Below are 15628 nucleotides of genomic sequence, written 5' to 3' on the forward strand. Positions count from 1 at the left end.
GATGGCGGCGCCCATGCGGGGGCCGTGAGGTGGGAGGAGCCATGTTGTAGGCGGTGGGGCCGCCTTGGCGGGAGCGGCGGCACGGCTCGGTGAGGGCGGGAGCGGCTCAAGGTCGTGCGGCTCGGAGCCTGGCCTCGGCGGGAAGGCCGGGAGGGTGAGCGCGGTGGGGCCGGCGCCTGGAGGGTTAACGGCGGTCGCTAACGGCTGGTAACGGCTATCGGGGGAAGAGGGGGGGGCGGTGAGCCGCAGCCTCCCGCTGTAAAAGCTTCTGCCCTGAACCGGGCCCCGGGGGGGCTGGGAACCTCCAGCTGCCTTACAGCGACCTGCGGGGGGGTCAGGGCCGGTCCCACGTACTTCACGGGTCGCTACAGCTTCATGGCGTAATGCCTGTGGTTTACCTCAAGAGCAGGTTCGGAGACCCTCCTCCTAGACGGGACAGAAGCGAGAGGCCCACGGCAGGCAGAGGCCCGCTGGTGCCGGGTGAGGGCCTGCCTGCTGCTCCCCGCTCCCCCACGTCCCGCCGGGCCTGAAGCGAATTGAACACCAGCCTGTAGACAGGCCTTAGAACGCAGCTTTCAGATTATAAAAGGCGTTGAAGGTAAGTATGACTAGCAGAGTAGGTCTGGGAAACTTTCCTCTGGGGAAAGGCACTTAGAAAAAGCATTTGAATGGCTAAATACCAGGTTTAAGCGAAAGCTGTTGCAGTGGGTTGATCTTGGCTGGCTGCCAGGTGCCTGCCAAGCCGCTCTCTGAGCCCCCCTCCATCAGTAGGACACTGAGAAAACGGATGGTTAAAGCTGATGGGTCAAGATAAGGACAGGCAGATCACTCATTAGTTACCACTGTGGACAAAACAGACTGTGGGGAAATTAATTTAATTCATTGCCAGTCAAGTCAGAGTAGGGTAATGAGAAGTGAAACCAAATCTTAAAACATGTTCCTCCCCACCCCTCTCTTCTTCCCAGGCTCAACTTCACTCCTGATTTCTCTGCCTTTTCTCTGACAGCAACACAGGGGGACAAGCAATGGGGGTTGCAGCCGGCTCATCATGCTTTGTCTCTGCTGCTCCTTCTTCCTCTAGGGGAGGACTCATGTCCTTCCCCTGCTCCAATGCGGGGTCTTTCCCACAGGAGACAGTCTAACACGAACTTCTCCACTGTGGGTTCTTCCCCCAGCCAGCAGTTCTTCATAGAGTGCTCCAGTGTGGGTCCCCTGCAGGGGCACAAGCCCTGCCAACAAACTTGCCCCAGCCTGGGCTTCTCTCCGCAGGGCCACAAGCCCTGCCAGGAGCCAGCTCCAGTGTGGGCTGTCACGCGGGCTCACAGCCCTCTGCGGGCACCCCCTGCCCCAGCATGGGGCTCTCCCCAGTCTGTGGGGGGGGGAGCCCCTCCCCCGTGGGCTGAGGGGCACAATCTGCCTTGCTGGGGACTTCCCTGTGGGCTGCTGGGGAGCCTGTGCTCCAGCCACTGGAGCGACTCCTCCCCCTCCTTATTCCCTGACCTTGGTGTCTCCAGACTTTTTTCTCTCATGTATCCTCTCTCCAGCTGCTGTTGCTGTTGTACAGCAGCCATATTCCCCCCACCTTCTTAAATTTATGTTATCCCAGAGGTACTACCAGTGTCACTGGTGGGCTCAGCTTTGGCTGGTGGCAGGTCTGTCTTTGAGCCGGCTAGCACTGGCTTTGTCCAGCATGGGGGCAACTTCTGGCATCTTCTCATAGAAGCCACCCCTGTAGCCCACCCGCTACCAAAACCTTGCCACGCAAACCCAACACAACTGTATGCTTTGTCACTTGATGTACGTCTCTGGCTAAGAGTACCAATTAAAAAAAGTCCTTATTTGTGGAATATGAAAGAAGAGTAGATATCTTCATGGTTTCTTTAAATCTTTACCAAGTATGGATTTATTTGGGGTTTTTTCTTATGGTTCTGTTTGAAGGTTAAGTCAATTTAAACCTGCAATATTACCAAAAGCCCAAAGTTCAGTTAATGTCCTCCCTTGTGCTGCAGGCATTAGGGATCATTGTGTTAGAAGGTGATCCAGCTGGAAAAAACAAGTGCACTGCCCATTGTTCTTCTGAGCAGTTTTCATCTCTGTGCTTCCTGATCTAAGCTGCTGTATGGCCCCAGGGTTGGAGGTGCTCAGGCAGGAGTATCTGGAGGGTGAGACTGTCTGTTTTCATCACAGCGAATACTTAAGTTGGCTTAAAGCAATTGTCAAGCCATAGCTGCAACATCACTAAAGAAAGCAGTTTGTTAGGGTTCATGAGGTTGTAAATATCATAGACCTCTGTAGCTGGATTGTGCCCCTTGCATCTGAAAACTGCCATGAAAAATAGGAAATGCATTTGTGCATAGTGGCAAGAGTCTAAATGTTTATTTGATACATACTGGGGCTGTGTAACTTTGATTACATTTGTTTGTTTGTTCCTTATGATCCAGGACTTGAAGATGACAGGAAGAGAGTTTCTTGAACTTGATTCTCCGCAGCAGAGACTATATTTGGAAAGATTTAAGCGGATGGAAGTCATACAAAAGATGCTCGATGAGCTTCCTAAAGCAGATCAGTAAGTGCTAGTAAAATAAATGAAGATAAGTGCATCGAGCATTTCAAGTCTTTTGAGAGGCTTCACTTTTCCCTTACTCTTGTACTGCAAATCTTCCTTGCAGTTATAAGAATATTTTAATTGTGAAGATGCTTATTATTGTCCAGAACAGAAAACTTGTTTTGCTTTTTTATATGTTTGGTTCACTTTTAATTTCTGGTCCTGCTTAGCCGGTTTCTGGCATGTGCTCCCCAGTGCTTGAGGTTCTGGGATGGCTGATCAGTCCTGACTGGCTCTGAGCATTCATACAGTCCTGGGCTAAAGCTAATAAATTTTCTAGGAAACAGAAGCGTTGGAGAGCATAAGGCAATGCACTCTTGAGATTCTGCAGGAGTCATCTTGTGTCCAGAAGGGCTGGCCTGGGGCCAGAACTGACTGAGCATCAACCTGCTGGTTTCTGCATTTTGTTCTGCACTGCTCCCCATTTCAGGGAGGCGAGACAGGTATCCAGGTGGTGGTGGTGGACAAGCCAGCCAGAGCCATGCAGGCTCACCAGTGGCATTCTGTGCATCACAAAACCAACTAAATACTTTCTGGGCCTCACAGACCACTTTTTTGTGTTTTGTGATACTGCATTTCACTGCAAAACCTTACTGGACCCGAGCTGGTTCTGTAAGGAGCCGTTTGCATGCGTGTATCATCTTGGATAAAGTCTGTATCATTATGAGTAATCAGAAGCTTCTTTTATTGTGGTTTTTTGTGTGGGGTTTTTTTGTAAATAGGATTAAATTGCTGGCTAAACAAACTGCTGGTAGTAACACAGGGCCTCCCCACACAAGTGACAAAGAAAAGCACCAAGGCTTTATCCCTCCTGTTACAGTCAGTGGTGCAGCTTTGTGCAGGAACTGCTGCCCTCACATTCAACTTAGACCGCTTCTTCTCCCCCAGAAGAGCTGGGGAGCTGAGCGGGAGGCAGATACATCAGCGATGGGGTAACATCTTGATAGAAGCCATAGTACTTATGGACTGCTGGGCCTTGGAAAGAAATAGTTGCCAGAGACATGCACCTCTATTTGAAACTGCTCTGGCAGGACTTTTAAGTTTATATATCTGAAGGGCAGGTCACTGATGGCTGGAAGGGAAGAGGAAGCATGCTGCAGTCAGACTGAGAGTTCCTGTTTGCCAAAGCTCGTTTTTAACACTAGGGAGCTAGTGTGTAAAACAAACAAAACCCCCAAACAAACAACAAAAAAGCAACAAAAAAACCCAAAACAGAAACCTTCCATCTTTCTCCCTTTCTTTCCTTTTGTGCAGTGTAGCAGTTCTGTACATCAGTATGCCTGAGTAGATTCTGTTGCTTCTGGGTACATTAATTTGCTCTCTTTTGGATTCTTAAATATTTTTTTTATTATACATTTTTTTATATTTTATATAGCTAAATTTTATTGTTGAATTATTATTTTTATTACATATTCCTAGATTTTCATATGGATCCTCCGTATTTATGTGTATGCACAAATGCATTTCAATGTCTGATTGTAAACGTACCAACAGAATGAAAAGGCTGGTTTGCCGAAACTGCTCTGGGGACATTCTGTGAAAGACATCCAGTATTGGGAGAATGGTGATATGAAAAACAAATTTCTTTTTAAAACAAAACACAAAACACAAAAAAAGAAACTTGGCTCTTAAATAAGGTCAAGAGAGATATCTAACCAGTGAAGTTTTTTAGCTGTTCAGCATCAGAATTGTTAGTAGTTTATTTTCAGGTTTGAAAATCTAGTATGTACCACGAATGAAAGTATTTTCCTACTCAGAATGAGGAATAGTTGGTGTCACTGATGTCATTAGTTTTTAATGTTTTCAGTTTTGCAAGATTAGCATCTACATCTCTAGAAGTATTTTCTTGTATGATTGGGTCAGTGCTTAATGTTACTCCAAGCACTAAAATGCAGAAGAATTTTAAGTAGGTATATTTTTTAAAATCATGTATTTTAGCTAAATGGTTTATAGATTGTCACGTTTGATAATTTTGCAAATCAATGACATTTGGTCTAGCATAAATTTTGTGACCAGTTAAGCATTTTATTTTGGGGGGGGGCTTTAGTGATAAATCCAACTTGTGACACATTTTAAAATACACTTCTAACATAATAATACTGGCACAGCATCAGGATCGGTGTGCCTTCCAGTTAATTGCTTTCCCTGGCAATAGTTGTCATTTCTGGAATTCTGGATTTGTGGAAACTCAAAGCAAAGAGTTGTTTCCACTAATCAACTGACTGTGCCAGGTATAACGCTAAAGATAATGCACAGCTTCCTTCGGTGAGTCAAATGACATAAATCACAAACTGTTCATCAGGCTTGAAAAACTGGCATGCTTTCCCGTTCCCTCTCTTGAGTTACCTGCTGTGATGGAATGTACTCAAATGGGAACTGTTTGTCAAGATATTAAATGCTGACTATCTCTGACCAGACTGTTCTATTCTGCTTTCACCATATTGCAGATCGCAGCAGGAGTAGCTGCTCCAAACAGTATGTTAAAAATGTAGTAGATAACGGAATCCAGTCCCTCTGTTATTAAGGGAAAAAACAGAAGCTCCAGTTCTGTAAACCAGTATGTTGGACTTCTGTAGCCTTTAACTAGCGTAACCTCCTAGCAAGGTAGGATTTTAAATTCATGTGTTCTATGCATGCAAGGAAGGCCCACAGCCCTTCAGCCTACAGGATCCCTACAAATGATCTGCCAGCAGCTGCTGAGATCGTTATTGTAAAATCTCAGTTGCCATAGTTGTCCCACCTGATCTGTTCTGTAAGCTCTTATGTTGGAACTTCATTTATACTTTTGGGTAAGCAGGCTAGAAACAAGGCTGATTACAGAAGCCAGCTGTGATTTCATATATTTTTTTATTTCTTTTCAGAAAATCTCTTTAGAAACATGCTGATTAGGAGAACAAGTTTCATGAAGTTTCCATTAGCCATTTAAAAAAATAATAATTTTAGAAAAGGCTTCTCAGTCTTTCCATCACTTCATTTTTGAGGTGTGCGTGAACTTGAGCGCATAGCGAAGGATGGTAGTGGTTGCTTTTGAAAGCAGTTACTCTCCATTTTGCACCAGTGAGAGCCTTAGATCTTTTATCTCTTATTGTAGGATATTCAAAAATGGATTGTAGCACCGAGTAAACCAAACATTTTCACAGTTCTCAATTGCTGAAGCAATTTTCCTACTTTTGCAGGAACGTTTGTAATCACGGAACATACTTCCTTGCAGCAAATTCAAGCTTATGCGGTATAGCAGCAAATACCTTATTCAGGAACATTCTGCATGTCAGAAAGGCTTCCTTCGTGTCTTCTTTGCCAATGGCTATTATTCCATTTCTTTCAACAGCAGCGTTTTATGAAGTTTTTGTGCGTGAGCCTGTATTTTCAGGTAAAAAAACTCCTTCCTTCTTGTTTTCAAAAGGGATTTGCTTTCTGTACACAATGTAACACTAGAGGAGCTTTTCTTCTCTGCAGAAAAGTGATCTTGAACTGTTGTGGTCTTGAAAAACCTCAATTTGTAAAGCAGGGTTTGAAAAACATGATCTAATGCATTGGGCAGCAGGGAGTTGAATTTGAATGGAAAAGGCTATACATATGTTTATCTAGGTATGTTTAAAAAAAATTCTCTTACACATCACTTATTTTTAGCATTTTTCACTCAAAGTCACATAAAAGTGGCTGCAACAAAGCAATTCAGTTTCCCCATCGGCATGATTTCATTTGAATGTCAGCTTTGGAGTGGTAGATTCTTCACAGGTTGGAATGAGATTGGATTTCTTGGCAAAAGGAAGAGTCCTTCTTTCAGTATTTCTTGCATACCTGTACAGCTGGGCCATTTCTGTCAAGTGCCTGTTTCCATATTGTTGCACGCAGCTTACAAATCGACATGGAGCTCTGTGGGTATTGACAGTAAAATACTTTGTCGTGCAGGTGACCTAAACTGTGAGGTCTGCGCTGTGGTCAGAGGAGGATTAACAGGGGCTGTCATAGGTGGCTTCTATCCTGTTTTGCTGGCTCTCCCCCTGAACGCAAGCCTTGCAGCCAGGTACGTCTTATTAACCTGCAACAAGTGAAATGGATTTGTTGGTCAGTTGTTCAGTTCTCAGTTTAAATTCTGTGGATTTTTAGTCTACGCACACCTAGCTTCTCATAGACTCTTAGTACGCAGAAGGAGATTTACATTAAGGTCATCTAATTACAAGGCAAAGTTCTTAAGAGCTACACCAAGCCTCCGAAGTGAAACAAGATCAGCGAACCGATATACTGTAAAGCACTTGTGTGTAGCTGGAACCTTAGAAGCCGCCTGTGATGTGCCTGGGATTGTGAAATCGTGGCTGCTGTCCTGCCAGGCAGTGAAGATCACTGCTTAGTGCTGCTCAGCTGGGGAACCTCACTGCTCCCCGGCAGGCGTAATTCTGTGGATTAGCCCAGAGCACAGTGAGGGGGCGGCGAGAACTCAGTACATGGGCAGCATGTTTTACAGCATTTAATCCAGACAGCTCAGTACCACCAGGTGAGCTTAATTTAGGAGAGGAAGGAGAGAATGAATATCTACCTAAGTATTTCTAATTAATGTTAAATCTCGACACCTAAACTGGATGGAAAAAAAAAATAAGTTTCTACTCCTGTTTATGTTGTTTAGGTATTCTTCATCTCCCTTACCAGGGAAAGAAAATCTATTACGCTACTGGCTCACAACTGCTCGGCCTGTCTTTAGAAAGATGAGTTTGATTGTACTTGTGCAGGCTCTAACTGGATTGTATCTTGCCACTAAACATCATGGAATATATGTCAAAATCCTGCAGCAGATGAACACTAGCAGCAGGGATCCCGAAGAGCTAGAAGCATGAAATTAAGCAACATTTCAATTGCCTTGGATAAGTAACCATAATAAACAAAGAAAGAAGTTGTTGCTTGCTGTCTTTTTTAATAGAAAAACAAAGTTAAGACTTTTCAGTTCTGAACGTAAATGCAAGGTAAGTTTTTCATTATGTCCAGCTTTGTGTATACATCTGAATGAATAACAGCTTTGTAAGGACAGGTGTTTTTCTTTGGAAAGGGGAAAAAACTGCTTAATGTTTGGCTCTAAGGTGATGCCACATCTTTTAGAAGCTGTATATATGTTTTTTCTTCATAATGCAAACCACAGTGATTTTTTAAAAAAGGGGGAGAGGGGTGTCAAGGCAAGGTTTTTCTAGAGATTCCTCAAAATCTGACTGCTTTTCTCCTTGAACATTTCTCCATTCTGCTAGCACAGAATTTCTGTCACAAGATTGCCCCATTTGGGCTGTTACAAGGGTCACACTGCACACTGTAGAGAACACGATCATCACAGAGCAATCAGGAGTCATACTAGTGTCAGACATCCCAGCATATGTATCAAACAACCACAAAAAAATCTCGTCAAAACACACTTTGTCCTTCTAACCGGTTTGCCTTGAAATTAAGTCTTTTTCTGAAGCAAGAAACTGTGCTGAGTGGCCTCACATGGCTGGTGCTGTTCCTGTGGTATTTTAGCTACCTCTAGTTTTAAGATTAGTGGTCTAGAGTAACATTTATGAGTCAGGCTTGTCTTCACATTGGCGACTATGTTCTAGAGCAATATAAATTACTAATTTTCCTGCTGCATGAGGTATCTTCAGTGTATTCTGCAGTTTAAGAATGAAATTGGGAATTTTTTACAGAAGCAATCATCTCAATCTGACGTATGGTCTTAACCGTAAAACCTGTAGGATTACTGGTTAAGAGTCATGTATACTTCAACAAAATTCTAGTATCCCCGAGATAAACACAGAAATATTTATTCATGAGAATTAAGAATTCAGCATTGAGCCCTATAATTGAATTGGTTTAAAATTTATGGTCTAGCACTGCTGAAAAGTGTATTAAAGGAGTCGCATCACATTTGTCTACTTCTTCCTAACAATCTGTTGTTACAGCAGGAGTACCATGCACTCTGTTTCTCTGTAACCAGGAGTAGCAGCCTGATTTGTACAGGGAAGCAGCAAAGACAGGCTACCTCCGCAGCGGTTGTTCTGTAAAGTTAGTTTAGTTTTCCTTAGTTCAAAGTCTTGCTGTATTGTGTGGTGCTCTGGTGCTCTTGTACTACTCTGCCTCAAAACAGACATCTTCCCCTTGCCTTAATCACCCCCACTTGAGAGATCCTCACAGAGCAAGTATTTTACAAGACAGGCAGTTACAGTATCTCCAGAAGTCATCAGACTTTAACCAACAGAACCGCTTCCCTGTGATAATAAAAACATAAATTAGAACTATTACTTTGCAATAGTATAGTTTCTTTACGAATGAAAGCAAAGGGCTCAGTGATTATTGCAAGCATTTAACAAGATACAGGTAAGATACTGTAAACAGACCCCAGTGCTTTTCGAAGTGCAAGATTCAAAACCATCTTCTGTTCCGTGTACTATCTTCATTTTGGTATCAATTAAAGTGATAATTATTCTCAGTAATCAAAATGCATGCTCTGATACTTAATAATCTGATTTGGAGAAACCACATTTTTTTAGACACTAATTTCTTGGGGTGAAAGACGAAGACTGGACATAAGAAAAATAATCACATTCCCTCAATGTTTTTACTAAGTAGCTAAGACCAATGTTTGTTTCCAGCATAACCAATGAATACACAAATTGCAAATATGTATTGAAGTGTTCAGCATCGGTCATGTCAGAGGTCACCTATACACTCCTTAGGGAAAAAAAGGTGTTGTATTTATAAAAAAGGAAACTTTTGAAATGGACCCTGTATAGTTCTCCTTAAACAACTGGGGGGAAAAAAAAATCTCAAAAACAAGTTAAAAGACTGAAACTTGCAAACTTAAGCAGGACACGCTGTCAGTGAGCTCTTAGCATGCGTGCGTGTGAAGGAGCGCTCTCATGGGGATCTGGAAACGCTCCTTCTGTTCTCTGGTTCAGACATGGTATACGACATATGTGCTACAACTCTCAAGAAGCCAAAGGACAAGCTTACACCAGTTCTGGGCCTCCTACCAACTGTAACAAACCCCTTGCAAACACAGTCTCCCCGATTGAAAATCTGAGTTAGAACAGCTTTTAGCTGCTTCTACCATTTTAGTAGAAAAAAGCTGGGTACAGACTACATATCACAGCAACAACTTTTACATTCTTAGAAGAATGCATGTCTCTAATACCTAACCTATAGCAATGGGCTTTTAACTACTCCAGGTCTAAAGTACTGCCAAAAGAATGTCAAGTGACTGGCTATAATTAAGAATCAGCAGAAATACTAAAAAAAAAGCTGATTTTATCTTCTCTATGTACCATTTTTGATGCTAAATCTCAGCATTACAGTCTATTTCACAGCCCTCTGCAAATGACACCCTCATTTCCCCTGCACCCTGCCCAGCTCCTGGCATCCTCCTGCTAGTGGGCAAAGGCAGATTTCTCCAAATCTATGTATCCCACTTAAAACTGGGTGAAAAACTGTAGAATTGGCTACTGTCAATGTGCAATCTTACACAGGGTGTTCTTTAAACAGCCCATTTGAACAACTCTAATATATCCTTCAGGTATTTACAGTCCAACTAACAGCAAATACAAGCCTATAAAGAGAGTATTGCTGATTCTATCAGAAAAACCTCTTTAACTACAAGTTCTAGAAAATGTTAGGGTTTTTTAAACTGATAAATTAAAAAAGGCCTCCGTGTTTTGCCAAAGATCTGGTTTCACAGGGAAAACTGATTACAGTTTTGACAAGTGGCATGAGAAATCTGATCATCTGGAAGTACCAAAAGATGCCAAGCGTTAGAATATGGTTCCCTACATTTACTCTTCTGTCATCTCTCCAGGCAGCTAGGATTGCAGCAACACTGATTTGTTTTCTCCTCGCAGGTGCTAACCTCTTCAGAGGAGAGAAGTTAATTTAGAATGCTACAAAGACTCACAGCACTGGAATCAAACTGTAAAGGACTAACACAGAACTGAGCATGAAATTGTTTCTTATTTAAATGCTAAATAGTCTTCAAGCAACTGCAGGGTGGAGAAATACTGGAAAATGAAGGTAACACAGCCATGCAGTTTAACACTGATGGCACTTGGTTCTGTGGTACGTACAGTTCAATGCACACAAATTTCAATGCTGAACAGGGCATTTTCTACAACTGGAGGCCAGAAAGGCGGAGCCTGCTAGTATGCTTTTAAATTTTGAAACAATGTTGTGAAATGTTGCTTTTTATCAAGCTGCAGACTACTTTCCCTAGAATGCCTGGGCGCTAGAAAGCCAGCATGCTCTTTTAAACTGCTCACTACAAATAAAGCATTTAAGATTAACAGAAATTAAAGAGTACAGTGCATGGCTCAGTCTGGAGCTTTAGAAGTGTTCTGTCCTTTCAGCACCCTCAAACCTTCTGTTACCCTCACTCCAGTGTTCACTGTGGAAATAACAGTTTGATGAAAGATTATGGTTTAACAGCACATTATTAACCAGTCATCAAAGTTCAGAACCTACAAATGGGACAGAAAGGACAAAGATGCCAATAGACCATGGAAGCGTTTACCCAAGTATTCTACTCCTCCGCGATTCCACATCAATAAAATATTAAGAAGGAAAAACAACTGTAAAATACAAGGTGATTCTCAAAGTACAATTCTATCTTTGGTTCGAGGAATAATGTCTTTGTTTTGTCCTCACCACAGAATTAACTTGAAATAGGAGGAAGAACATTTCTCTTGCATACCCCAATCTCTTTTATCTTATTTTCCAACTGATGACCCACACAGACAGCAGCAACAGCATCTTCCCCTTTCTGTTTTCCTGTTTCATGTAAAGAACCACTCACTTAAAAGTAAGGCATTAATGAGAAAAAAAAAAGATGAAAAAACATTTGAGCCCATAAATTGAAAGATCAACAAGTCTGATTTTATTATGATATCGTATTCTTATCTGGATGGCACATAATTACAAAGAAACATTTACAATATATTTTCAAGTATTAAGTTATGTCATTTCAAGGCTTCCACTTCAAAAAGCTACATTAATAATACACCATACAGATAGTACAGTTGGTTAGAGTTTCAGATAACTTCCTCCCCTCTATTTGGTTTAAATATGATTCAGTAGGCACTAGAAATGCCTGCAGCCACTTACTTTCTTGGGACTTGACCTTGTTCTTGTACCAGTATACATCATTTTGCATGTCAGAAAATTAGCTACTCTCAGACACAGCTCACAGGTAGTTTCATGACTAGAGCGATGTGCAGGTTCATTACAGAACTATGTCCCTGACCCCTACCGTTTAGCAGTAATGCAAAAAGAAAGAATGCATATTTAAGTTAACTTAAAAAAACACTTTTATGCAGAAAAACTGTAAAAATGCCATTGTAACATCCCATACTTGCTACATTAGTGTCTCTCCTTTTCATCAAGCACATTAAACTTCAAAATAAAGCATGTTCATGAAGTCTGAGCTAGGCAGATTGAGCCTAGATTGAATCTAACTCAATTATTTCCATTTTGCGTATCAGTCAGTACATGTCTTGATGATTAACTCTGATTCCAGTGGCACTGGTATAACCTACCAGTTACAGCAGGGTTACACAATTTAAGACTGAACAGTCCTGTTGATGCCACCACAGAGGTGTAAGGTAACACATATCCCACTAATTCTCTTTTAGTGCTGGCAATATACCCTGAACAGATGGAATTCTGCACGCAGTGGAGTAAAACCTGTTTGATAGGATATTGTATTTTAAAAAAATACATCTTGGATGACAGTATATGATCCCAGCATTCAACCTTTTTTCTTTAAAAAAAACCAAAGACAGCAAAAGCCCTGTTACCTCTTTATTCTCATTTCTTATACTACCTTTTAAAATAAAGCAGGAAATGTGGCCAGCAGCTGGTCCCGTCTCTTCTGCCCCAACACAGCTGAATCCACTTTAGCATAAAGAAAAACAAGGATGCTAAATACACATATACTTTATCATACAGTGATGTTTCACAAAGAAAAATCAAACTCCTTTTATACTGATGAACACTTGATAGGGTCTAGCACCAATAAAGCAAATGATTGGGAGCAAACACTTTCACCTTCTACTTAGCCTTAAACATGAAATTTAAGGCTTTAGTAAGCAAGACTTCAGAAACACTAAACAATCTTTTTTTAGAAAAGTTAATAAATAAAACTGTTTTAGCCAAGTCTATTCTTTGTGAAACCTCACTTTACATATTATAATTTTCACAATCCTTCTTCCCCCAACTGACATACATATAAACAACCTAAACATTATAATACAACTGAAAAAACAACCCACTCAACTTTTGCGATAGGGAGAAACACTAACTAGTACAAGAAAACACACGCTACTGTTTGTCAGACTATTTTTCCTCCTATCTCAGTCAATTATGGAGCATTTTTCAAATCATTAGCCTCAAGACACATATTTGCTCATCTCCAAACTGTGCTTAATTATATAAAGTTATAGATTTCTCGGTACTGTAAGAGGCTAAATTAAGAACTCTACAGTAAAATTAAGCACATGCATACACATGCAATATCCTTAAAATTTAAAGCTACTTTGAAGTAACACAGGAATTTCAGTGTGCATGGGCACAAAGATTTACTTATGGGAAGCTAAAGTAACGAGTTACTTCGATGCACTGCATTCTTCAAACCGCAATTCTCGTTAGAGGTCCATGCAAAAAAGTGACTCCTCTACATTAGGATTCCACTGTACAGATATAACCAGCGCTCAGGTTCTGTTTAGTCAGGCAAAACCCCGCATCATGAATTAGAGCAAGCTAGAGAAGGACTGTTTAAAAGGTACCGTGCATCCCTAACACTTGACAGTATTTTAAGCCAACAGGTCACAAATTCTTTTTTCTTTTTCCATTTAAAAAGCAAATGACTTAACACTTCTGCGACAGTCCCCTATGATAAAAGGCTGTAAATGTCACATCCCCCTTACTAGCGTATTTTCCCTTTCCAGCTCATCAGATACTTTAATAGAAAATTCCTTTTTCAAACGGCATAAACAGTTATTTTTTAATTAAAAATGTAGCTCATGTATTGGCTACTATGTGCATAGCAGGAAAAGGAGGAAAACAGCTAATTAGAACGATGCGATTGTAATTTTCACTATTAGTTACCATCCAGAGCTAGCAACATTTTGGCAGAGTAGGCCAAGGACCAGAGAAATCATTTCCTGAACCAGTCATTACAAGACGACTGGCATAAGCAAAGCAAGCTGTTCGATACCGCATTATGGGAATATATTGATCCTTACCAGGTTGCGAGGTGGAAAACGACTGTTCTTTAACCCCTACACAACGGAGCCTGGCAGGGCAAGCACCTAAAAGAGAAACTGTCAGAGAGGTTTTAATAGTAATGTATAACTGAGATGCAGTACAATTTTATATGCATGCTTTCTTTTGCCGATCACTACTATTTTCTTAAGTCTGTCCAGTGACGATGTCATAATGAAGTTTTTGGTTTGGTTTTCTAAGCAAGCTTTTTCGGCTCCTCAGGATAAGCAGGCTAGACATTATCTGACTCAAGACCGGGTAGTGTTATCGTTACTGGCAACTGCGAAGTGGAACCGAGCACACCTTCATGCATCAGGTCGGCATGATCTTTTCACCCAAGTGCTGCAAATGGGCTCTGGCGGCACCTCTGCATGTATATGCGCGTGTCAGTTTGCACGATAATTACCGCACTGCTGTACACAGCCTTGCACGACTCTTAGGCCAAACAGGCTCAGACCACTACCGTCCACATGCCAGATTTACGTGACCTTTAACCAAGGCCACCATCTGGCTCCCAACGTGCCGTTCGAGAGATATTTTTTTTCCGTTACCCTGGCCACTTAGGTGCCAGGTTCCCCTCCTCTGCATCTCCCCCAATACCACCCCATCACCACTGTATTTATTCTTTTCCTCCGCACCATCGCCTGCTTCCTCCGCCACGACGCGAGGCCCCTAGGGGTGAGAACCCCACGAGTACTTGCAGCAGGTACTTGACCCTACATTTTGAAGGAGGCCGCTGCCCGCCGAGCACAGATGGAGCAGAACTCCACCGACACCTGATCCCGGTCCACGTGGAGGCAAATCCCGCCGGGGGCCGCCCACTCCTCCTCCGCCTCCGTCACCGCCGCCGCCTCCTCCCGGCTGGGAGGCCGGGAGCTGGGCAGGGCGTAGTCGTGGTCGCTGCTCTCGCCGGCAGGCTGGAGGTGGTGGTGATGGCGGCGGGGGCTGCCCGTGTCCCTGAAGAGGCTGGTGCTGAGCTGCAGCCCGCCGGCGCGGATCCCGGCTAAGCGGCTCAGGAGCTGCCCCAGAGCGCTCTGGTTAGCCAGCACGGCCCGAAGGTAGCTGCTCTCCCGCTCCAGCTCTCGCAGGCGGCGGCTCAGGCCGCGGTTGCGGTCCCGCAGCTGCCGGTTCTCAGCAGCCAGGCCCTGCAGGCGGCTCTCCAGCCCCAGCACGTACTGCTTCTTCTTCAGCCGGTTCAGCCGAGCCGCCGCCGCCGCCTTCAGCCGGCTCCCAGCCCCGCCGTTCCTCCGCCCGGGCGCCGCCGGCCTCTGACCCTGGCCCAGCGCGGGCAGCGGCTCCGGTTCCCCACAGAAGCAGCCGCTCAGCTCCGCGTCCAGGTCCCAGTCCGGCCGGGCCGCCTCCAGCAGGTCTCCCAGCTCCAGCCCCGGGAACCAGTCCTCTTGCTCCCACACCTCCAGCGGGCCACCGGGCGCCTCCGGCTCCTTCTCCTGCCGCCGCGGCTCCAAGGCGCCCGCCTCCCGCCGCGGCGGCTGCTGTTGTTTGGGCCGCGCGGGGCCCGGATCCCCTTCCCCGCCGCCATCCCGCCCTCTCGGGGCCTGCCCCGCGCCGGCGAGCGGCCAGACGGCGCCCGAGGCACTGGCTCCGCCGGAGGAGGCCGCCAGCAGCTGGGTGAGGCTGTGGCGCATGGCGGCGGCGGCGGGCGGGGGCCCGGCGGGACGGGACGGCGCCTGAGGAGAGCGGCGCGCGGCTGCGGCCCGGCGCTCCCGCCGCGGTGCCTGTCGGGAAGCGGCGCGCTGA

The 15628-nt window shown here is 44.1% G+C and overlaps 2 protein-coding genes across 9 annotated transcripts; one reads left to right on the plus strand and one right to left on the minus strand.

The window, feature by feature from the left end:
- The first annotated feature begins 2 nt into the window (after nt 1-2).
- On the plus strand, nt 3-7493 carry LOC101917793 (transmembrane protein 126A). 5 transcript variants are annotated; one of them, XM_027779446.2, is made up of 6 exons: nt 3-154; nt 410-598; nt 2442-2566; nt 5782-5975; nt 6518-6632; nt 7230-7493. In XM_027779446.2, exons 3-6 carry the CDS (start codon nt 2451-2453, stop codon nt 7435-7437), a joined length of 633 nt encoding a protein of 210 aa, XP_027635247.1. In that variant the 5' UTR covers nt 3-154; nt 410-598; nt 2442-2450; the 3' UTR covers nt 7438-7493. The 5 variants fall into 5 exon arrangements, with proteins under 5 accessions (XP_027635247.1, XP_013150523.1, XP_055657303.1 ...); XM_013295069.3 differs by having other exon boundaries at nt 7-154; nt 405-598; XM_055801328.1 differs by having other exon boundaries at nt 14-154; nt 418-598.
- On the minus strand, nt 6515-15616 carry CREBZF (CREB/ATF bZIP transcription factor). Of its 4 annotated transcripts, XM_055801323.1 has the most exons (4): nt 14591-15616; nt 13852-13929; nt 12432-12502; nt 6515-6647 (listed from the first exon to the last, which is right to left on the minus strand). In XM_055801323.1, the coding sequence occupies exons 1-2, from the start codon at nt 15514-15516 to the stop codon at nt 13881-13883; spliced, it is 975 nt and encodes a 324-aa protein (XP_055657298.1). In that variant the 5' UTR covers nt 15517-15616; the 3' UTR covers nt 6515-6647; nt 12432-12502; nt 13852-13880. The 4 variants fall into 4 exon arrangements, with proteins under 4 accessions (XP_055657298.1, XP_055657297.1, XP_055657301.1 ...); XM_055801322.1 differs by lacking the exon at nt 6515-6647 and having other exon boundaries at nt 11464-12502; XM_055801326.1 differs by lacking the exon at nt 6515-6647 and having other exon boundaries at nt 11464-12502; nt 14509-15616.
- Between the last annotated feature and the right edge of the window lie 12 nt (nt 15617-15628).

This window comes from Falco peregrinus, chromosome 4 (assembly GCF_023634155.1).
Source record: "Falco peregrinus isolate bFalPer1 chromosome 4, bFalPer1.pri, whole genome shotgun sequence".
NCBI classification, from domain to species: domain Eukaryota; kingdom Metazoa; phylum Chordata; class Aves; order Falconiformes; family Falconidae; genus Falco; species Falco peregrinus.